The 19616-nt window shown below is 37.4% G+C and overlaps 2 protein-coding genes across 18 annotated transcripts in view; one reads left to right on the forward strand and one right to left on the reverse strand.

Moving 5' to 3' along the window:
• Positions 1 to 19616, forward strand: part of dock7 (dedicator of cytokinesis 7) — a 57020-nt gene that overhangs the window by 12555 nt on the left and 24849 nt on the right. For 10 of the 17 annotated variants that reach the window (XM_056258889.1, XM_056258894.1, XM_056258898.1 and 7 more), the window contains exons 15-31: positions 7333 to 7450; positions 7570 to 7640; positions 9075 to 9213; positions 10559 to 10660; positions 11044 to 11130; positions 11218 to 11449; positions 11860 to 12024; positions 12133 to 12302; positions 14363 to 14455; positions 15304 to 15393; positions 15806 to 15901; positions 16017 to 16157; positions 16761 to 16874; positions 16961 to 17128; positions 17242 to 17393; positions 18173 to 18342; positions 18421 to 18575. In XM_056258889.1, the coding sequence (XP_056114864.1) occupies positions 7333 to 7450; positions 7570 to 7640; positions 9075 to 9213; positions 10559 to 10660; positions 11044 to 11130; positions 11218 to 11449; positions 11860 to 12024; positions 12133 to 12302; positions 14363 to 14455; positions 15304 to 15393; positions 15806 to 15901; positions 16017 to 16157; positions 16761 to 16874; positions 16961 to 17128; positions 17242 to 17393; positions 18173 to 18342; positions 18421 to 18575 (2263 nt within the window). The remainder of the gene's footprint in view (positions 1 to 7332; positions 7451 to 7569; positions 7641 to 9074; positions 9214 to 10558; positions 10661 to 11043; positions 11131 to 11217; positions 11450 to 11859; positions 12025 to 12132; positions 12303 to 14362; positions 14456 to 15303; positions 15394 to 15805; positions 15902 to 16016; positions 16158 to 16760; positions 16875 to 16960; positions 17129 to 17241; positions 17394 to 18172; positions 18343 to 18420; positions 18576 to 19616) is intronic. The other 7 variants (XM_056258953.1, XM_056258970.1, XM_056258988.1 and 4 more) reach the window with 2 other exon arrangements.
• On the reverse strand, positions 1580 to 4666 carry angptl3 (angiopoietin-like 3). Its single transcript, XM_056259028.1, has 7 exons — positions 4066 to 4666; positions 3717 to 3827; positions 3123 to 3240; positions 2925 to 3038; positions 2632 to 2727; positions 2074 to 2346; positions 1580 to 2000 (listed from the first exon to the last, which is right to left on the reverse strand). Exons 1-7 carry the CDS (start codon positions 4576 to 4578, stop codon positions 1825 to 1827), a joined length of 1401 nt encoding a protein of 466 aa, XP_056115003.1. The 5' UTR covers positions 4579 to 4666; the 3' UTR covers positions 1580 to 1824.

The raw sequence follows: 19616 nt of genomic DNA on the forward strand, positions 1-19616 counted from the left end.
TCTTCAGGGATTCTACACTTTTAAAACCAGTGAATTTACATGGATTAAAAAAGAATATTTGGCTTAAAAGCATGGCATAACTAATAAAATATATATTCTTTATAAAAATGCTTTAGCTGGTTATTAATTTACATAACTTTTCCAGGTCTAGAAATCACCATTTTAAAATTAGACTACCTCATATATCCTGTTTCTTCAAATGAACCAAACAGTTGTTGGGGGGTGAATTAAAATAATTATTTTGTCTTATTTTAAACATTTTGTTGGCTTTTGTTGGATTTTTCCTTGGATGTTTGCTGAGGCTCTGCCCCCTAGATGAGAACCACTGGTCTGGATTAAATTTAGAATTGGCCTCACTTTTAGCCTTGCCTCACTTTTTCTCATTGTTAAATAGCCAACTGCGCTCTGTGTAAGCAGTCGGCCTTGCTGTATGGTCTAAACCCGCTATTCAAGCTTACTAGTTTAGTCAAGGTTGGTTTAGACAAAGATGCTTATCTTCTGCATATGTTGACATAACCTGTCATTCAGAGGACATGTTTGTCCACTCTCAGCCTGTGCCAACTTTGTTATCTTCCTTAGGACGATCCGTGTAGTCAGCCTTGATTTGAGTTGTGCTGAATAGGCAGATTGGGACAAAAGTTTACTGCAGACAAATTTCATGCTCTAGATTTATCACATGTGTCACGTCTGTCGTATATGCAAGTCGTATGACATGTTAATTATGAAGGGTTGATTTCCCCCTTAGGTTAAGCTTGATCCTCCTGCTGGATTGTTTAGTATCAGTTAAATAATTGTTTTTCTCCCCCACAAACTAACAGTAGCTTTAAACTGTGTGGAAACTGGTTAATTTCAGTTGTGAGCCCCCAATGAAATTGGTCATATATTGTGTTCTCTGCTGAGAAGATATTGCTGAAATTTGTTTTCATTATGCAGTGGTTTACAGTTATTACCAGTTAAAAAAAAAAGAAGCTTTTCCGCGTTCGTCCAAGTATATAGTTTGAACGATAGTTTCACTCGAGTGCTGTAAGTGGCTAATTTAAAGAAAGATTTATTTTTTAATATTGTCTAAATGTGTTGCTATAAATATGATGCACCCAACCATCACTGAGAAACATTCTGTAAACTAAATATACACAATACAGCTGAGTATGTACAAAGCATAACCAGGAGTCAATATGACTCAGTAACAGAAAGAGACATGCAGACCATAACGATACATTTCTTGGTAACACTTTGTAATAATTTTCAATATCAAAAATACAAGAGCATATATATGGCATTTTTTGTATATAATATAATATAAATGTGTTCTTAAGCATTATGGTTATGATTTAATGAAAGTTATTATAAAGTGTTACCCATTGCTTTTATACTGTTGCACATTTGTGTAAATTGCTTAAATACATTCTTTAAGTAAACATACAATATGTGAAATTATGTTGAGTAGTTCTATAGTTGAATGCAGTGCAGTTCTATAATATTATCCATTCCTGTTGACTCTTGATAATAACATGCACCAGATCCTGTTTCAGAGGTGTGCTCGACTTGCCATTTTAACTTTTTCGTTTTGGGATTTTCTTCTTGGTCAGTAAGCTACAAGTGTGTTATCTGGTGACCTATGAAGATTTTGAACTAACATGTTGCAATAACCCTTTGACTTGGTTTTTACCCTCTACCAGAGTCAATGACCTGTTGCAGTTGCATCATTCAGTTTCGGCTGTCTGTAGAGAAAGGGAAAAGCTTTGTTGGCCAGTGTCTACTGCCAGTGGGACACCTCTAATTGATTCTGAATTACCCAATAGAGAGTGAGATTAGGGTCAGGGATTATTTAAACTGGGTTGATGGTCTGATGGTGATCTTTGTGGATTTGAGAGTGAAGGAGCTTCCTTTGGCTGGCCTCCAGTAGATTCCTTTCCTGCGCTGGTGGCGAGTCCTCAGCCTCACCCAGGCGTATCTCCCGTTTAAGTTGGTGTCCCCACATGCATCAAACCACCAACCACCTGAAACCAGCGAACAATTATTAGTCAATTATGTATTGTATGATATTAAATATTTAATTTGACCGTTTGATACCTGTGTAATTGCGGGCACAGTTGGACTCGTCATGATTATCGTTGTCTCTGTCTTTGGTTGAGAACTTCATGCCCGTGTGGTTGCTCATGGCATCAGGCAGATCTCCGGACAAAGGTGCCACGTGAAGGGCGTAATCAGACGCAGGGCCTTCCAGGGTGAACATGTACTCTATGAATCTCTTTTCCTCCTTCCAGTCTTCCAGTTCAATGTGTAAAATGTATTCTCCTTGTTGAGCAATGGAATGGATCTTCTCCAAGCCAAGCCAAAACTCTTCTGTAACACAAGGACATTTGTGCTTAGTTAAAAGCTGAAGTTTCCATTTCTAGTGGTCCTTCCTTGAATCATTTTTAATGATCATGCCAGGAAGAGACATGTGATTAGAATCAATTTGAATCTGTTGCCTCTGCTTCAAGTGTATAGCATCATTTGCTTTTTGCAATTGTCTTCAGCTAAAGATGAATCATACTACAGAAGCTTAAGCTGTTCATATATTATCAAGCATCTATAGTAGGAGTAGTAGAGAAGGAAACGTGACGTGACACAAAAGGGCATACTTACTTTCCAATTTGCCAAAGCCATGTTCATATTTTTCCCATGACTGGTCAAAATCAACAGAACCATCCTCCCTCCTCTGAATGACGGTTGCTGCTCCATCTTAAAATAAAGAGTTAAAGAAAACCGTAAAAAGAGAATCCTAGTTCCATAAGAATGGCGATAAAGGCACAACCTTCTTAGTAAGGGTTGTAACCACCTAGGTAGGGTTTCTTGTGCCCTTTGTGATGTACCTGTCACAGTTTTTGTAACAGATATCAGTAGGAAGTCTGATTAGAAGTGCATTATTGGTCTCTTACCAGAACTTATCTCGCAGTAAACATAGAAAGGTTCAGATTGATTGGGTTTGATTGGGTAAATTCCTCTGGTCCTCTGGCCTCTTTTGAACACATCACTACAGTCTATTGGAAAGTCTGTGCAGAAAAACACACAGTTGATGGTTTTGGTTTTAATAAAGCAACAATTTAAATCGCTAATTGATTTCATGCTCTTCTTACCATTTATTTCTGTAGTTCCATTGGTGGAGTTGATTGTTAGGTACCGAAAAGGGTCTAGCGTTTCTGGGTTTAAATCCAAAGGTTTTTCAGCTGTGTCTTGAAAAGTGTCATAGTTCACCTGAAAATAAATGAATATATTTAATCTCAGTGAATGCAAATAAAGCCAGGAGAGTTAAAGTGATGATCATTTTAAATTCAGTAAATATTCTTTATTTTATATTCTGTAGGATTTCTAAACACTTGACTTTAATTTTATTAAACTGTCTAATTTATTAAAAAATATATTTTAATCCAGTTATAAAAAAAAAAAAAAAAAAAGAAAGATACATATATATATATATATTTACATACACACACACACACATATATACATATATATATATATATATATTTACACACACACACACACACACACACACACACACACACACACACACACACACGTGTGTATATATATATATATATATATATATATATATTCGTTAGCCTGAAAATTTTCGTTTTTGAGTGCAATAAGTGTGGGGACCCTTTTTATTAAAAAATACATTGAATGATAAAATGCATAATCTGAATTTTGTAATGAAAATAACATACCTTATCCTCAAGACTCTTAATTTTGGTCTTCTGGTAATTTAGCTGTTCGTGTTGCTCTTTAACAGATTTAAGCAGGTCTGTAATGGTCCTTTCTTGTGTTTCAATCACATCCTGCAACAGATAAAAGTTGTTAATGGAGTAAATGCATAACTAGATTCAGCTGACCTGTACAGCTATATGATCAGTACATTTTATCTGAACTTTTATTGATCTACATTTTTTTTGTAGCTCCTGCCATCAAATATGATTCACATGCATTTTTAGACATCTATTTTTTTTTAAAAATTGGTATTGCGACGCCCTATAGTTATGCGAATTTGGACCTTTATAATTTGAAATTCTGACTCACCTTCAAAGCAGTGATCTCTTGAAGTTGCTCCAGAGGCATCATGCTCTGAGACAAGCCCTTCAGCTTCTCCTCCAGTCCTCCAACCTTGCTATGCAACTGGTTTCGCTCTTGGAGAATATTGTTAATTTTTGAGTTGATCTCCAGTGACAAGTTTCTGATCTCCTCATTATTGGCCTTCAGAAATATGGTCGTCTCCTTTAACTTCTCTTCTTCCTCTTTGATCTCACTGGTGACCACTGAGAGCTGGTAGAAGGAGCGATCAAAGATGTTGAGCTTCTGGAAGATGTCGTTGATCTGGGACTTGGTTTTGTGCACAAACTCTCGGAGACTCTGGCCGAGCTGGAGCAAACCGTTAGCCAGGAGTCGTACGTCATCTAACATGGCAAAGCGGGATCTAACCTCAGTTGGCGGCGCGGTTATTAGGATAGGCGCCTCGGTTGGATCTTTTCTCAGGTTAGAGGCTGCGCTTGTTGTGGACAAGCTTAGCCAAAAAAGCAGGAAAATCGACATCATTTTAGGCGGTTTGTTCAGTGTGTCAGTCCGTTGTCAATGTCTGTCTGTGTGCTAGTCTCTTTTAACCTCCCTTTCTCGCTACTCTTCTCATCTCCTACTCTGAGAACAAAAACAGCAGAGATTCCTCAAATATATACCGCTACACTGAAAGGGGGAGGGAGCATTTGGTAATTATTAATCTAGCTTTGCTTGAGCCTCCTCCTCCAAATCTGTGGAAAGTTTACTCTGTGCAGACAATTTACAGTATCACACACACACACACACACACACACACTTCCCCCACTCACCACACATCCATAACCTGGTCCCTGGTTGCATCTGATAAGCAAAGATGAACGATGCTGATGAATCTTCCTGCCGATCGATCACATCATAACCGCGGCCACTTGGTGCTCTGTGCATGCACCGCTTGATGGGAATTAATTATAAAAGTATGCGATTTATGGTTCTGGCTTTGATTTAATGGCCTCCTGAATCAGCGGAGCATCACTCTCAGGTGCCACTGAGAGGCTCTGCATGTACAAGCAGGATCGTCGCTGGATCTCAGAACGGTTCGGCTCAGGCGGTAATAGAAATGAGTGATTGAAGTTGGGGGAGTTTGTGCCATTTGCACTGATATGTACAGGCTTTTTATTTACTGCTGCTCCATATTAATCTCCCCTCAGGGTTCAGCAGTGCTTTTATTTTTCTGTTGGCCTGGTCAGGCCAGTAGTTTCAATTTTAATATAATTTAATATAATTATAATTTAATATAATTTTGTTAATATATTTGAGTAATTTGAATAAATTCTATGGTTTAAAAACCTTTACTATTAGGTTTTCAATTTTCAATGCATTATACAGCTATAATGCTGTAATCACTCTTGTTATACATATAATGTAATACACACAGTCACACACACACACACACACACACACACACACACACACACACACACACACACACACACACACACACACAAAATCTCATTTCATGTCAACCACTTAGATTGGTAAAATGTTGCATAATGTTACATTTGGGAAAGAGTTTCATTTTCAACAACAATTTTCAGTAAAGATGTTTTAGCCTTGGTTTACTTTGTTCACATGTGCTGTTTTTAAATATTTAATCTTAGCAGCTTGTAATGGGGATCAGTTTAGTCTTGACCAAATGTTTACAAACACCCTAAATTTGGACCCTACTGATAAACTATTCAACCTGTTACTATTTTTGATCTAGTGAATCGTTGTTGTTTTTCCAGATGTTTTAATTGTGGAATAATCTCCTCTATTCAACACAATTTTACAAATAAAATACATCAACTATAGCAATATTCCTGCATACAAGATAATGAACATATTCTGATTAAACATGAATGTTATTTTCCATTAAGTTGAGTTGTTGTCATTGAGTTGTGATAATTGGATTTACATGACGCTGGCTTCTGCTTCAGCATATGACCAAATTCAAATATCGGCATATTCTTGCGCATGTAAATGCAGACGTTTAAACTATTTTGATATACTAATATGTTATGTCTGAAATGTCAAGTGTCTTTGATGTAATTTAAATAAATAACATGTCTAGCAAAATATATGGTTGTTTGAAACTATTTATGGACGCTGTTCTGTTTTAGGGTGAAACAAACGTGATTTTTTTTGCCTGCCATATAACTTGTTTTATGTTTGCTGTGTTTCAGTGGTGTATAATCATTGCCCTGCTGCAAGTACGTACTAACTGGTTCTGTTCAGATAGGTGCGCAAAGTTTGGCCTCAATCCATTTATTTGGATACAGCAAACACGACCTGACTCCCATTGTGTACCCAGAGGCCATTCAGCTTGTGTGTCAGCGTTGTGGATAGAAATATCATCTCCAATGTCCTTTCTTACACCCGGTGCCAAATCAAAAATTATTAACCCGTTATTATTTGATGAGTTTGCTGATCTAGATAGATCTGAACTGAAGAACAGTTTTGTCTGGAATTGCTCCAATTTTTTTTTTTTTTTTTTAACCTCTTGGGGATTTTTTTGTATTTGAATGCAATTTATATGGGAATATTCTGAATAGCACAACTTATTCACTCCTCCCTTGCTCATTTTCTCCTTTTGAATTTGAACTAAAGATCACAGTATGAAATAAGTGATACATACACACCACATTAGAGAGGAGGTGATATTGAGAGTTCATGAGAGTTATGTGCTCCTTGGAAATCTGTGACCTTTGCGGACTGTGGGGTTTCCCAGGAGAGTATGTTCCACGTCACTGCAGTATTTCTGTCTGTTCCTGCAGCTACTGTAACCACAGAACGGAAACGGCTGTGCAAGAATGGAAAAGATAATGTTAATGCCCCAAATTTTATTCTGGGCTTTTTTGAAGATGTTTTCACATGTGAACAGAAACTATGAAACTAATATTTTGAAATTACTTTAACTTTCAAAGTTTCCATTTCCTGTTAGTTTTAACCATGGGTTGTTGATTTCATCATCACCTTTGTTTTTATTTCATGGACAGTGGACACATTTCTGTCTCATTTTCAAATACCGGTAGTCTTATTTCAGTTAAGGAATCGGCTGAGAAACCAGAAGAACATTTCCAGAATTATTTACCTTTGAATATAAGATTTACAAAAGCTGCTTGAAAAACGTCTAAATATGTAAATAAGTATATATAAAAATATATATATTAAAATGTCTATTTAATTGAATGGGAGCAGTAGGGAACAAACATTTGATGTATAAACAACTTTCCTTCCTCTGTCTTCCTGCACTTGTAGGAACCTCCTGTACGTGAACCCACAGAGCCTGAACTTCGCAAATCGTCAAGGTTCTGCCCGTAACATTACAGTGAAAGTACAGTTCATGAATGGGGAAGATCCTAGCAACGCTATGCCTGTAAGTTCTGACTGATTAATTTACAAAGTCTCATATAGCCAAACATGTCATGGGAAAGCACTCTCTTGTTTTGGTGAGGTGGAATCATACTTACTGTTCATTCTTCCATGGTCTCTTAGGTAATCTTTGGGAAATCCAGCTGTGCAGAGTATTCAAAGGAGGCTTACACTTCTGTAGTCTATCATAATCGGTGAGTTCATGGCTGCAGCATCTATTAAAAACTCATACAGAAGTCTTCAACATGAGATCAAACATCAGCTCAGTGACAGTGTTAGTTGTACGTGATTTTGGACCGTTGGTCAATTTTTTGTTGGATTTGCATAAGAAATGGATTGTTTACACTGAGATTTTTACAATATATATATATATATATATACACTCACCGGCCACTTTATTAGGTACACCTGTCCAACTACTCGTTAACACTTAATTTCTAAGCAGCCAATCACATGGCGGCAACTCAGTGCATTTAGGCATGTAGACATGGTCAAGACAATCTCCTGCAGTTCAAACCGAGCATCAGTATGGGGAAGAAAGGTGATTTGAGTGACTTTGAACGTGGCATGATTGTTGGTGCCAGAAGGGCTAGTCTGAGTATTTCAGAAACTGCTAATCTACTGGGATTTTCACGCACAACCATCTCTAGGGTTTACAGAGAATGGTCCGAAAAAGAAAAAACATCCAGTGAGCGGCAGTTCTGTGGGCGGAAATGCCTTGTTGATGCCAGAGGTCAGAGGAGAATGGCCAGACTGGTTCGAGCTGATAGAAGGGCAACAGTGACTGAAATAACCACTCGTTACAACCGAGGTATGCAGCAAAGCATTTGTGAAGCCACAACACGCACAACCTTGAGGCGGATGGGCTACAACAGCAGAAGACTCCACCGGGTACCACTCATCTCCACTACAAATAGGAAAAAGAGGCTACAATTTGCAAGAGCTCACCAAAATTGAACAGTTAAAGACTGGAAAAATGTTGCCTGGTCTGATGAGTCTCGATTTCTGTTGAGACATTCAGATGTTAGAGTCAGAATTTGGCGTAAACAGAATGAGAACATGGAACCATCATGCCTTGTTACCACTGAGCAGGCTGGTGGTGGTGGTGTAATGGTGTGGGGGATGTTTTCCTGGCACACTTTAGGCCCCTTAGTGCCAATTGGGCATCGTTTAAATGCCACGGCCTACCTGAGCATTGTTTCTGACCATGTCCATCCCTTTATGGCCACCATGTACCCATCCTCTGATGGCTACTTCCACCATGTCACAAAGCTCTAATCATTTCAAATTGGTTTCTTGAACATGACAATGAGTTCACTGTACTAAAATGGCCTCCACAGTCACCAGATCTCAACCCAATAGAGCATCTTTGGGATGTGGTGGAACGGGAGATTCGCATCATGGATGTGCAGCCGACAAATCTGCGGCAACTGTGTGATGCCATCATGTCAATATGGACCAAACTCCCTGAGGAATGCTTCCAGCACCTTGTTGAATCTATGCCACGAAGAATTGAGGCAGTTCTGAAGGCAAAAGGGGGTCCAACCTGTTACTAGCATGGGGTACCTAATAAAGTGGCCGGTGAGTGTATATATATTTTTTTAATTTCTCAAATGTTCTTTTCTCAGATCACCTGATTTCCACGATGAAGTTAAAATCAAGCTTCCAGCCTCGCTGACCGACCATCATCACATCCTTTTCACTTTCTACCACGTCAGCTGTCAACAGAAACAGAACACTCCACTGGAGACGCCTGTTGGATACACGGTGCATACAGTGCTACACACACACACACACACACACACACTATTATTCAAGAGTTTAGGATCAGTAAGATTTAATTTTTTAAAGAATTAATACTTTTATTCAGCAATGGTTCATTAAATTGATCAAAGAGTGACAAAGTAAAATAAATGCTGTTTGACTTTTGAACTTGATTTCTTCTAATAAAAAAAAAAAAAATTGTATCCTGGTTTTCAAACCCTCTTTTGGCATTAAAAAAATATTACTGTCAGGATTTACTAAAGACACACTGTAAAAAAAATGTGTGCTGAAAAAGGCGTGGACACCGGGTGACCCTTTCTGACGCAAAATTTATGGGAGGAGAGTTTTTAAATGAGTCATGCAAGGTGATTTACTAAGGTGCCAATGAGAGTGGAAAGTTCAGCGCGTGATCTAACTGGCGTGAAACTGGTATTTGTGCCATTTTTTTAACGCCCAAAAGCATGTCTTAAACCAGACTTTGAGCTGCTCTTGGTAGATTGGGTTGGTCGTTATGGAAATGATCCGGCTGCATCTGTGTTCTTTAATTTGCACGTCGTCAGTAGATCACACGCTGAACTTTCGAACTTTCCGAATGCGCTCAATCCGAGTTAAACGTCGATCAGATTGAAAGATGTGTAGGCCTGAAATACCAAATCAACAGGAAATAAAAATTACTCATGTAAACAATTATACCCTACTATTTTCTCAATCAGATTAAAAAATATGTTGTGCAAATGCACGTATATTTACATACGTTTTGCGTCATACAAACATGTGTAAGATGTCTTACGAACTGGTCAGTGAATGACACTGGATATTTACTAAATAGTTACTAAAAAACCTCTTCTGACATAAATGTCAGCTTTCTTTTTAGATATGTCATCAAGGAAAAATACAACAATTATTCTTGACATTATTGGATATACAAAACAGATTGGATTCATTCTGATTGACAAATTGACGATTAATGACAATTGATAATTGATGATTAATTTTTGATTGACAAAAATGAGTCGTGAACCTTCCCACTGAGGACTAGAGTAATGGCTGCTAAAACATTTATTCATTTTTGATCAAATAAATGCAGCTTTAGTGAGATTTGAACAGCACTGCTGTTCACAAGCACAAAATAAGCACTCGCACAGTGCTAATAGAGAACACATCTATCAGATTACACAGATTTTGGCAACGAGCCACCTTAATTCGATAACATAGATTTGCTTTGTTGTGAACTATTGAGATGCATTGAGAATTTTGGTATTGGAGTATGACTCCTTGAATCAAATCTAATCATGGTGTGCCTGAAGGTTCCCACCTATAATAAATGTTGTGTCTCTGTCTCCCTCAGTGGATTCCCATGCTGCAGAATGGACGCTTGAGAACTGGTCACTTCTGTCTGCCCGTATCGCTGGAGAAACCGCCTCAGTCTTACTCTGTTCTCTCGCCTGATGTAAGGCAGTTTCTGTCATACAACACACATAGATAAAGCTCGGAAGTTCTTTAATGAGATTTAGGTTATGTCAAGTACCTTTCATTTAATGCATTAGCTGTTAAGAGTTTCCTCATTGGGCAACAATATTTTTTAACAATGTTAAAACAAACTGGAACATGCTTTTACAATTTTGTTTACAGACCAAGTACTTATTTTTACTGTATCGAGAGGATACCATTATTGTTAGCATTGATGTTATTTTTCAAAAACAGTGCAGTGGGATGATACAGTACAGATGATTGTTTTTGAGTGTTTGACAGCATTTTAGGGTAGCAATGTATAATAATAACCGTTCATTGAAAGATATTATACTGGAAGTTCATTCATGCATTTGTGTGTAGGTTCCTCTTCCTGGAATGAAATGGGTGGATAACCACAGAGGGGTGTTTAATGTAGAGGTTGTGGCTGCATCCACCATCCACACGCAGGTAACTAGTAGTTAAACTGTCAAAATGCTGATTCATTTAAAGCCTACAAACACATGCATTCTCTGATGTGTTTCTTTCTTTCCCCAGGACCAGTATTTAGATAAGTTCTTTGCTCTGGTGCATGTGCTGGATGAGCACATGTTCCCTGTGAGGATAGGAGACATGCGCATTATGGAGAATAATCTGGAGGCTGAGCTGAAGTCTAGTATCGCAGCTTTGAATTCATCTCAGCTGGAGCCTGTGGTGCGCTTCCTTCACCTACTGCTGGACAAACTGGTTCTGCTGATGGTGCGGCCTCCTGTTATAGCCGGGCAGATAGGTACTTGCAGTCCTCCAACCTACATACTCTCAGAAAACACACAGAAAATATTTAGAACTTTAAAGAAATACTGGGCTAATAGGATAGTGGGTTCCAATGGCAAATCAAAAACAAATCATTATTTTAAATCAGTTATTTTCAACCAGCTCACATATTAGACTGAAGGATTCGTTTGTGAATCAAATCAGAAGTTGGTCGTATAACTTGTTTATTTTTTTTAAAATTGGATTCCCTTTTTATAATCGCTAGGATCAAGTCATTTACACACAAAGTTTTCTATTAAACTCCAAAAAAGTATATAACTTTGCTATTCATATATTTGATTAATTTATTTCAGAACTGCATAAAATAGTTGCTAGTCTCCTGACGGTTTCCTAATTATCTTGCGTTTTATTTTCTATTCACTGTAGTGAATCTTGGTCAGGCCTCTTTTGAAGTGATGGCATCTATAGTGAACCGTCTACATAAGTACTTGGACACTAGTCAAGATATGCATGGGCGAAACAGCCTTCTCTCCTCATATATCCACTATGTCTTCCGCCTACCCAACATGGATCCCAACTCCCCCTCTCCAGGTCAGGTTTCAGCTTGATCTTTAAATCTGGGGCTTTTGGTGTTTAAGATTGGTTAAATTAGTTATTGCAATGCGTTTCTTTTTTAATGTATTCTGTTCTGCATATTAGGCCCAGGAGGATTGGGTGGTTCAGTGCATTATGCCACAATGGCTCGTTCTGCTGTTAGACCTGCAAGCCTCAACCTTAACCGCTCTCGTAGCCTTAGCAACAGCAACCCAGACATCTCTGGCACTCCCACTTCCCCAGATGATGAAGTACGCTCCATCATTGGCAGCAAGGTAAGTAGACACATTTCAGCTGCTCTGTTGGCTATTATACTTTTCTATTAATATTATAGGCACGTCTTCATAGTTCATATACATATCAAAGTCTTTTATTAGTGCTGTTGAGAGATTCTTTGATTGCTCCAGCTGGATGGGACCTACTGTATTCATTATTCTTATGAGTGCTTTTATAGTTCATTGATGTTCTGCACTAGATTGGTGACTTAGCTGATCAGCATTTCCCAATGTTACAGGTTAACCTATAGCTCACCAGAAAGACAAACTTTAGCTGGAACATTTTATGGACTTAACCCATGTTACACAAACTTGCAAAAAGGAAAAACAAAAATTAACTGTAACACAATGAATGTGTGGTTGAGAACGGTGGCCAAAATCCATTCTACAGTTTGCATTTGATGAATGTGTAGCTGATAGCTCAGTGATTTGTATGCGCTGACTTCTTTGCTGTAGTGTCCAATTTACTGAATAAATTATGCAAATCAGGTAAAATGCAAAATTTAATAACAGATTTATTATTCCACCATAAATAAACTGACATGTTTGATTAAGTAAATGGCTGTAAATAAACTTTATCTAAATAAACAAAGTCTAAGGAGACTACATTCAAAACTACATTTTACAATATATTTAATAAATGTTTTACAAAAATAAATGTAATAATTTAAATTACAAAATTTTGACATTGCAAATCTATTGAATGTTCTCATGGCAACTCAAGAATTTACTGCATACACTACCTATCAGAAGTTTGGGGTCAGTAAGAATTTTTTTTTTTAAATGTTTTTGAAAAAAGTATCTTATGCTCACCAAGACTGCATTTATATGATCAAAAATACAGTAAAACTGTAATGTTGTGAAATTATATTATTTCAATTTAAAATATCTGTTTTCGATTGTAATATATTTTGAAATGCAATTTATAACTGTGATGGTAAAGCTGAATTTTCAGCAGCCATTACTCCAGTTTCAGTGCCACATGATTTTTCAGAACTCATTCTAATATGCTGAATTGGTGCTCAAGAAACATGTCTTATTATCATTGTTGGAAAGTTTGCTGCTTGATTTTTGTGGAAACTGTGACATTGTTTCCAGGATTATTTGATAGTCTATAACAGCTTTTATTTGAAATAATTGAAATTATTTATTTGAGTCTTTAAATGCATCTTTGGTGAACAAAAGTATTGATTTCTTTAAAAAAAAATCTTGCTAAGCCCAAACTTTTAAATTGTAGTGTATATGATGTAGTTGACATGAATAATGAACCACATTCTCTGAACAGATTTTTTTTACTTGAGGTTCACTTAAGTATTATTGGTGCTAACCACTGATCTTTTTCTCTCCTGTTGTATAAATGAAATCAATCTGATTTCACAATCATGCGCTCTGTGCTACCTGTGCCAAACTCAAGCCCAAAGTATACTTCAACCATCCGTGTTTCGCGACGGACCGCACACTGTCTGCAATACATGATTTTCGTCATCAGGAGGGTCCGCCGACCTCCACACACACCGCATACAAGATGAAAGTTGAGACAGAAGAGCCCACTAGTTGGCAATATGCAGTTGTGATACCGGTATATTATGCAGTAGTCGAAAAAGAGTGCAGAGAGAGCGATACAGAGCAACATGCTGTTCCAAGAACAGTAAACAAAGCAGCATTTCATTCTCCATCATTTATGTTTTGGGTCTTCTTCTAAACTTTGCATACACTGGCGAATCTTCTACCTTTCTTCTTCTATTCTACTGTACTGCCCATGTGTGGAACTCGCGTATCTGCACTTATTGAGTATACTTCAAAAGCTGTGCGGACACGACCGTGTGCGAGACGGAGCGGAATGCGGAAAATGAAGTATACCCGGGCCTTAATCCTTTTTATTTTGTTACTTAAAGATGCTTGATACTCTAACCTGTTGCTGTTCAGAAATGACAAATTAATATAAACTAACTTGCTCCCTTGCTCACTTGTTTCATTGACCTGTAACCTTTGACCTTTCACTGTTCCCTGGCTTGCTTGCGTCTACCTGTGATCCTTTTGATGCCACCCTTGGCTTGCAGGGCTTAGATCGCTCCAACTCCTGGGTGCATACCATGGGGTGCAAAAGCGCCCCCTGGGGGACCAGCCCTGGCTCAACATCCGATTCTAAGCAGGTCATTCTGACTATCCCAACCCCCAAATACTAAGCAGAACCCCACTCTTCACACAGCCCTTCCCAGTAGCACTAAAACAGCATTATCTAATAACTCCATGGCACATTTCTCCTTCACTGCATTTTCCTTTTTTTTCATTTGCCCTTTTTTTTACTTTTTCAACCCATTCACTCTTCTAAAACAGTTATTTTCAAAGCTGCCTCATTTTTCTTATTCACCATTTCACTTTAAAAAGCATTGCATGGGCAGAACTAACCAATTTCCATTTCTTTCTGCTTGGCATGTCATGATATGCTGCATGCACATGTATGCGTGTGTGTGTGTGTGTGATTGTTTTGTTTGTCTCGTGAAACTTTTTTTATTTAATTATTATTATTTTAATAACTGGCACCTGGTTAAGGCTAATCATTTTATTTTCTCATTACTCAGTGCCTGTAATAGTCTGATTCACTAAAGCAAGCATACATGCATACATGAACACATGCGAACATACATAAATACATAGTATGCATAATTTATTTATCACACCAAAACACTTTAAAAAAAAATCTCTTCAGTCTCCTTATTGAGTAGACTCTGTAAAGTCACCATATCCCTCAGAATGGCCATTTGTCTGATGAAAACTGTAATTGTTCAATTTAATAGTCATTGCATATATATATATTTAAATCTATTGTGATATTACAGTTTTTGCAGTCTGTCTGTGTGTGTGTGTGTGTGTGAGTGAGTGTGAGTGTGTGAGAGTGAGTGTGTGTGTGTGTGTATAGGTATCGGTTGGTGAATGGCACCACATACTCCTGTCCTCCACACTAATCTATTGTCACCCTTCCATTCATCCCCACCCGTAGGCCATGGAGCGCAGTGGCAATCGCATGTCATCGCACACTGAGAGCACCAGTTTCTTGCAAACATTAACAGGACGCTTGCCGACCAAAAAGGTAGAGAACCAATTCCTGGAGAGCAGGAGCCGACCCTCTCCTCACCTGCGCCTGTCTGTCTTGGGATGACTGGATGTTGTTGTTGTTGTTTTGTTGCTGTGATTGTCATGTACTTGTGGATGCTGGGTACAAGATCTTCTCTTTACAATGTATGCCTCCTGAAGACTGTATGAAGAGGGAATGATGTGTCACTGTTGGTCTTGCCCCAGTAACGGGCACTGTGTTTGATTGGGCTGTTTATTTGTTCAATGTTTGCTCCATAGAATAATGAATCCTCCCCACTCTTGCAGCATCCCAATGGACATTATGTTAAAGGACCGTTTCATATCCCACACTAGAACTAAGACACAGTGACTTATATGCAGTGTATTTGGTGGTGAATGGTTCTTTGATGGTTCCTTCCTGTTCTCAGCTCTTTCATGAGGAGCTTGCCCTGCAGTGGGTGGTCAGCAGTGGCAGCGTGAGGGAGGGAGCCCTGCAACAGGCCTGGTTCTTCTTTGAGCTCATGGTAAGAACTACCACACCCATACGTTTCCATGCTTCCTCCTTTATCATCAAAAGTGTAGCATCTGCTGTTGAGGTTGTGAGAAGAACAGAGTGTTCTTGATCCTTTCTCGTTTTAGGTTAAGAGCATCATACACCACTTATACTTTACTGACCGACTGGAGTCTCCCAGGAAGAACCGCTTCCCTGAGCGCTTCATGGATGACATCACTGCTCTGGTTAGCACCATTGCTGGTGACATTGTCTCACGTTTCCAGAAGGTGAGATTTTTTTTTTTTTGCATTTGTTAGTTTTGACCATTTTTATTTTGCTTTACATAATATAATTTATTGTGGAAAAAATATATAGAGAGATATGTCCACATGGGCACAAAAATAAACACACACACACACACACACACACACACACACACACACACACACACACACACACACACACACACACACACACACACACACACACACACACACACACACACACACACACACACACACACATATATATGTATATACAGTATATTATATATATACACACTAATATATATATGCATTTAATGCAGCATCCGTTTAGTATTAGTATCAGTGATACTTGACTTTATTCATAAAAATATGCCATTTAAACAAGTATTTAAAATAAAGGCTACTTTAAAAAAAAAAATTATTTCTACATTAATTTGGAGATTAACTGACATTATTAAAACTTATATTAAAAACGTTAGTGTTTTTAACTGCGATTAATCAGAAAATTAATTGTGATTTGATCTAGTTCATTTTTTCAGCACTAATATATACTGTGCCCAGTTAAAGATTTTGAAGTGGTGAGTTTGCCGTTTCATGTATTTCATTTCTTTTCTGTCTTTTCAGGATCTTGAGTTGGTGGAAAGGCTCAACACCAGCTTGGCCTTCTTCCTCAATGACCTCCTGTCAGTCATGGATAGAGGCTTTGTCTTCACTCTCATCAAAACCTACTGGAAACAGGTACCTTGAAAATTGAGCTCCGAACAACATGCTATGCTTTTTACACATTGTCTTTTCTGATGATCTTCTATTTCTCCTATTCCCAGGTGTCCACCAAGCTCTATGCACTACAGAACCCCACTCTAGAGTCTCTGAGACTGGATTTCCTGAGGATAGTCTGTAGCCATGAACACTACGTCACCCTAAACCTGCCATTCAGTCTACTTACACCCCCAGCATCCCCTTCTCCTTCAGTCTCCTCTGCCACATCTCAGGTATAAACATAAACTGAGAAAAGTCAAACTGTGATAAATTCTAAATGACAACAAAATTGGATTATAAAGACTTTCTTCCCATTTTTGTTTTGTTTTTCATTGTCTCCCACCAGAGTTCTGGTTTCTCTACCCATGTGCAGGACCAAAAGATAGCCAACATGTTTGAGCTGTCTGTGCCCTTCAGAGAGCAGCATTACCTCGCCGGTCTCGTTCTGACAGAGCTGGCTGTGATTCTAGACCCTGAGGCTGATGGCTCAGTACCCTGGTGTGTGCCCTATTTTTCATTCTTCTATGAATTTTTGTCATTTTATTATATATTAAATTATTTTAATTAAATTTTTTTTATATATATATATATATATATATATATATATATATACACTACCGTTCAAAAGTTTGGGGTCAGTTAGAATTTTATTTTTATTTTTTGGAGGAAAGAAATCAATACTTTTATTTATCAAGGACAGTAAAGACATTTATAATGTTACAAAAGATTCTATTTCAAACAAATGCTGTTCTTTTGAACTTCCTATTCATCAAAGAATCCTAAAAAAACAAAAAAAAAACTGTACAACTGACAGACCAACAACTGTTTCAACATTGATAATAATAATAAATGTTTCTTGAGCATCAAATCCTCATATTATACTGATTTGTGAAGGATCATTTGACACTGAAGACACTGACACTGGTGATGCTGAAAATTCAGCTTTGATCACAGGAATAAATTACACTTTACTATATATTCACACAGAAAACAGCTGATTTACACTGGAATAATATTTAATACTATAACTGATTTTTGTTGTATTTTTAATCAAATAAGCGCAGCCATGGTTAGCAGAAGAGAATTCTTTTCAAAGTATTTAAAATCGTACCGACCCCAAACTTTTGAACGGTAGTGTATATAATGTATGTATGTTGTATTTTAATAGTTTTATTATTATATAATTAGTTTTAATAAAATTTAATTTAAATTGTAGGTTTTTTTTCCATCTGGATTTTACCAAATGTGTAATTTGACACTCTCTGCTCTTACTGTAGGATGTTTGGTCTCCATAAGAAGGTCATCAGCGTTGTTCATAATCTGCTGTCCAGTCATGACTCGGACCCACGTTATGCTGACCCTGAGGTCAAAGCCAGAGTCGCCCTGCTCTACCTACCACTCATAGGCATTGTCATGGAAACCCTTCCTCAGCTCCATGATTTCACTGGTATGTGTATATATATTCACCCATGTTGTGTTTAAAAAAAAAAAAGTTTTGATTTGAACCTTTCTGTTATCATCACAGAATCCCATAATCAGTGGGGGCGTCCTGTTGGTCCAGGTACTGAGGAGCAGGAAGCTGAGGGTAACAGTATGATCAGCCAAACTGTTGCCATGGCAATTGCAGGAACATCTGTGCCACAGATGTCACGGCCTAGTAGTTTTCTGCTCAATCCACAGGTATTGTGACCTCACTGTTCTTAAGAGATGGTTTTTAAAGATGTGTTTGATGTTAGATTTCTTTATCCTATCGCAGCTTAGTATGAAGAGACATTTACATTTACATGCATTGTTATATTACATTACATTACATTGCATAAAATATATAATATACAATCAAAACGTTGGTGCGACCAATGGCATGAGTTTGATCTGATTACATGGGAAAAGTGTTTAGATAGGAAACCTGTTTAAAAACAGACATTTATGCAATTCCATCTGTTGCCAAACTGGGGTTTGTGAACCGCTGGGGGTTCATGGAGAAACTGCAGGAGGTTTGTGAGTTGGTGGAAAAGCTAATAATGAATTTAATTATACAAATATACATTTTTTGAAAAAGACATCAACACATTCGGTAACACTTTACAATAAGGTTCATTAGTTAACTACATTAGTTAACATTAACTAAGAATGAACAATACTTCTTCAGCATTTGTTAATCTTTGTTAATGTTAATTTCAACATTTACTAATACTTTATTAAAATCTTGTTAACATTAGTTAATGCACTGTGAACTAACATGAACTAACAATGAACAGCTGGATTTGTATTAACTAACGTTAACAAAGATGAACAAAAACAGTAACAAATGAATTGCTCATGGTTAGTTCATGTTAGTTAATACATTAACTAATGTTTAATAAATGAACCTTATTGTAAAGTGTTACCACAAATTCTGAATAAAACATCAAATATTTAAAATTTTATATTTGATCAAAAAACGAAAAATGCTAACTTGTTAAAATAATGAAATTTCAATCTCTTTGTAAATATTTTAGACTTTAGCTGACAAAAAAAGTTTAGAAATCCATGCAGTAGAGGGGAAAAAATGGCACCCTTTGCAAGTTTTTGTGAACATCCTTTTTTATTTTCGTAAATCTTAAGCAGCCATAACTTCTATTATAATAATTATTCTGAATGAAAAGAAAAGATTACTTGGTGTTACAGACAATTAGACCAAAGCAAAGTTATACAACATAAAAGCTTCATCATGCAGTGTAT

The sequence above is a fragment of the Rhinichthys klamathensis genome, unplaced genomic scaffold (genome assembly GCF_029890125.1).
Source record: "Rhinichthys klamathensis goyatoka isolate OS25496 unplaced genomic scaffold, OSU_Roscu_1.1 h1tg000007l_1, whole genome shotgun sequence".
NCBI classification, from domain to species: domain Eukaryota; kingdom Metazoa; phylum Chordata; class Actinopteri; order Cypriniformes; family Leuciscidae; genus Rhinichthys; species Rhinichthys klamathensis.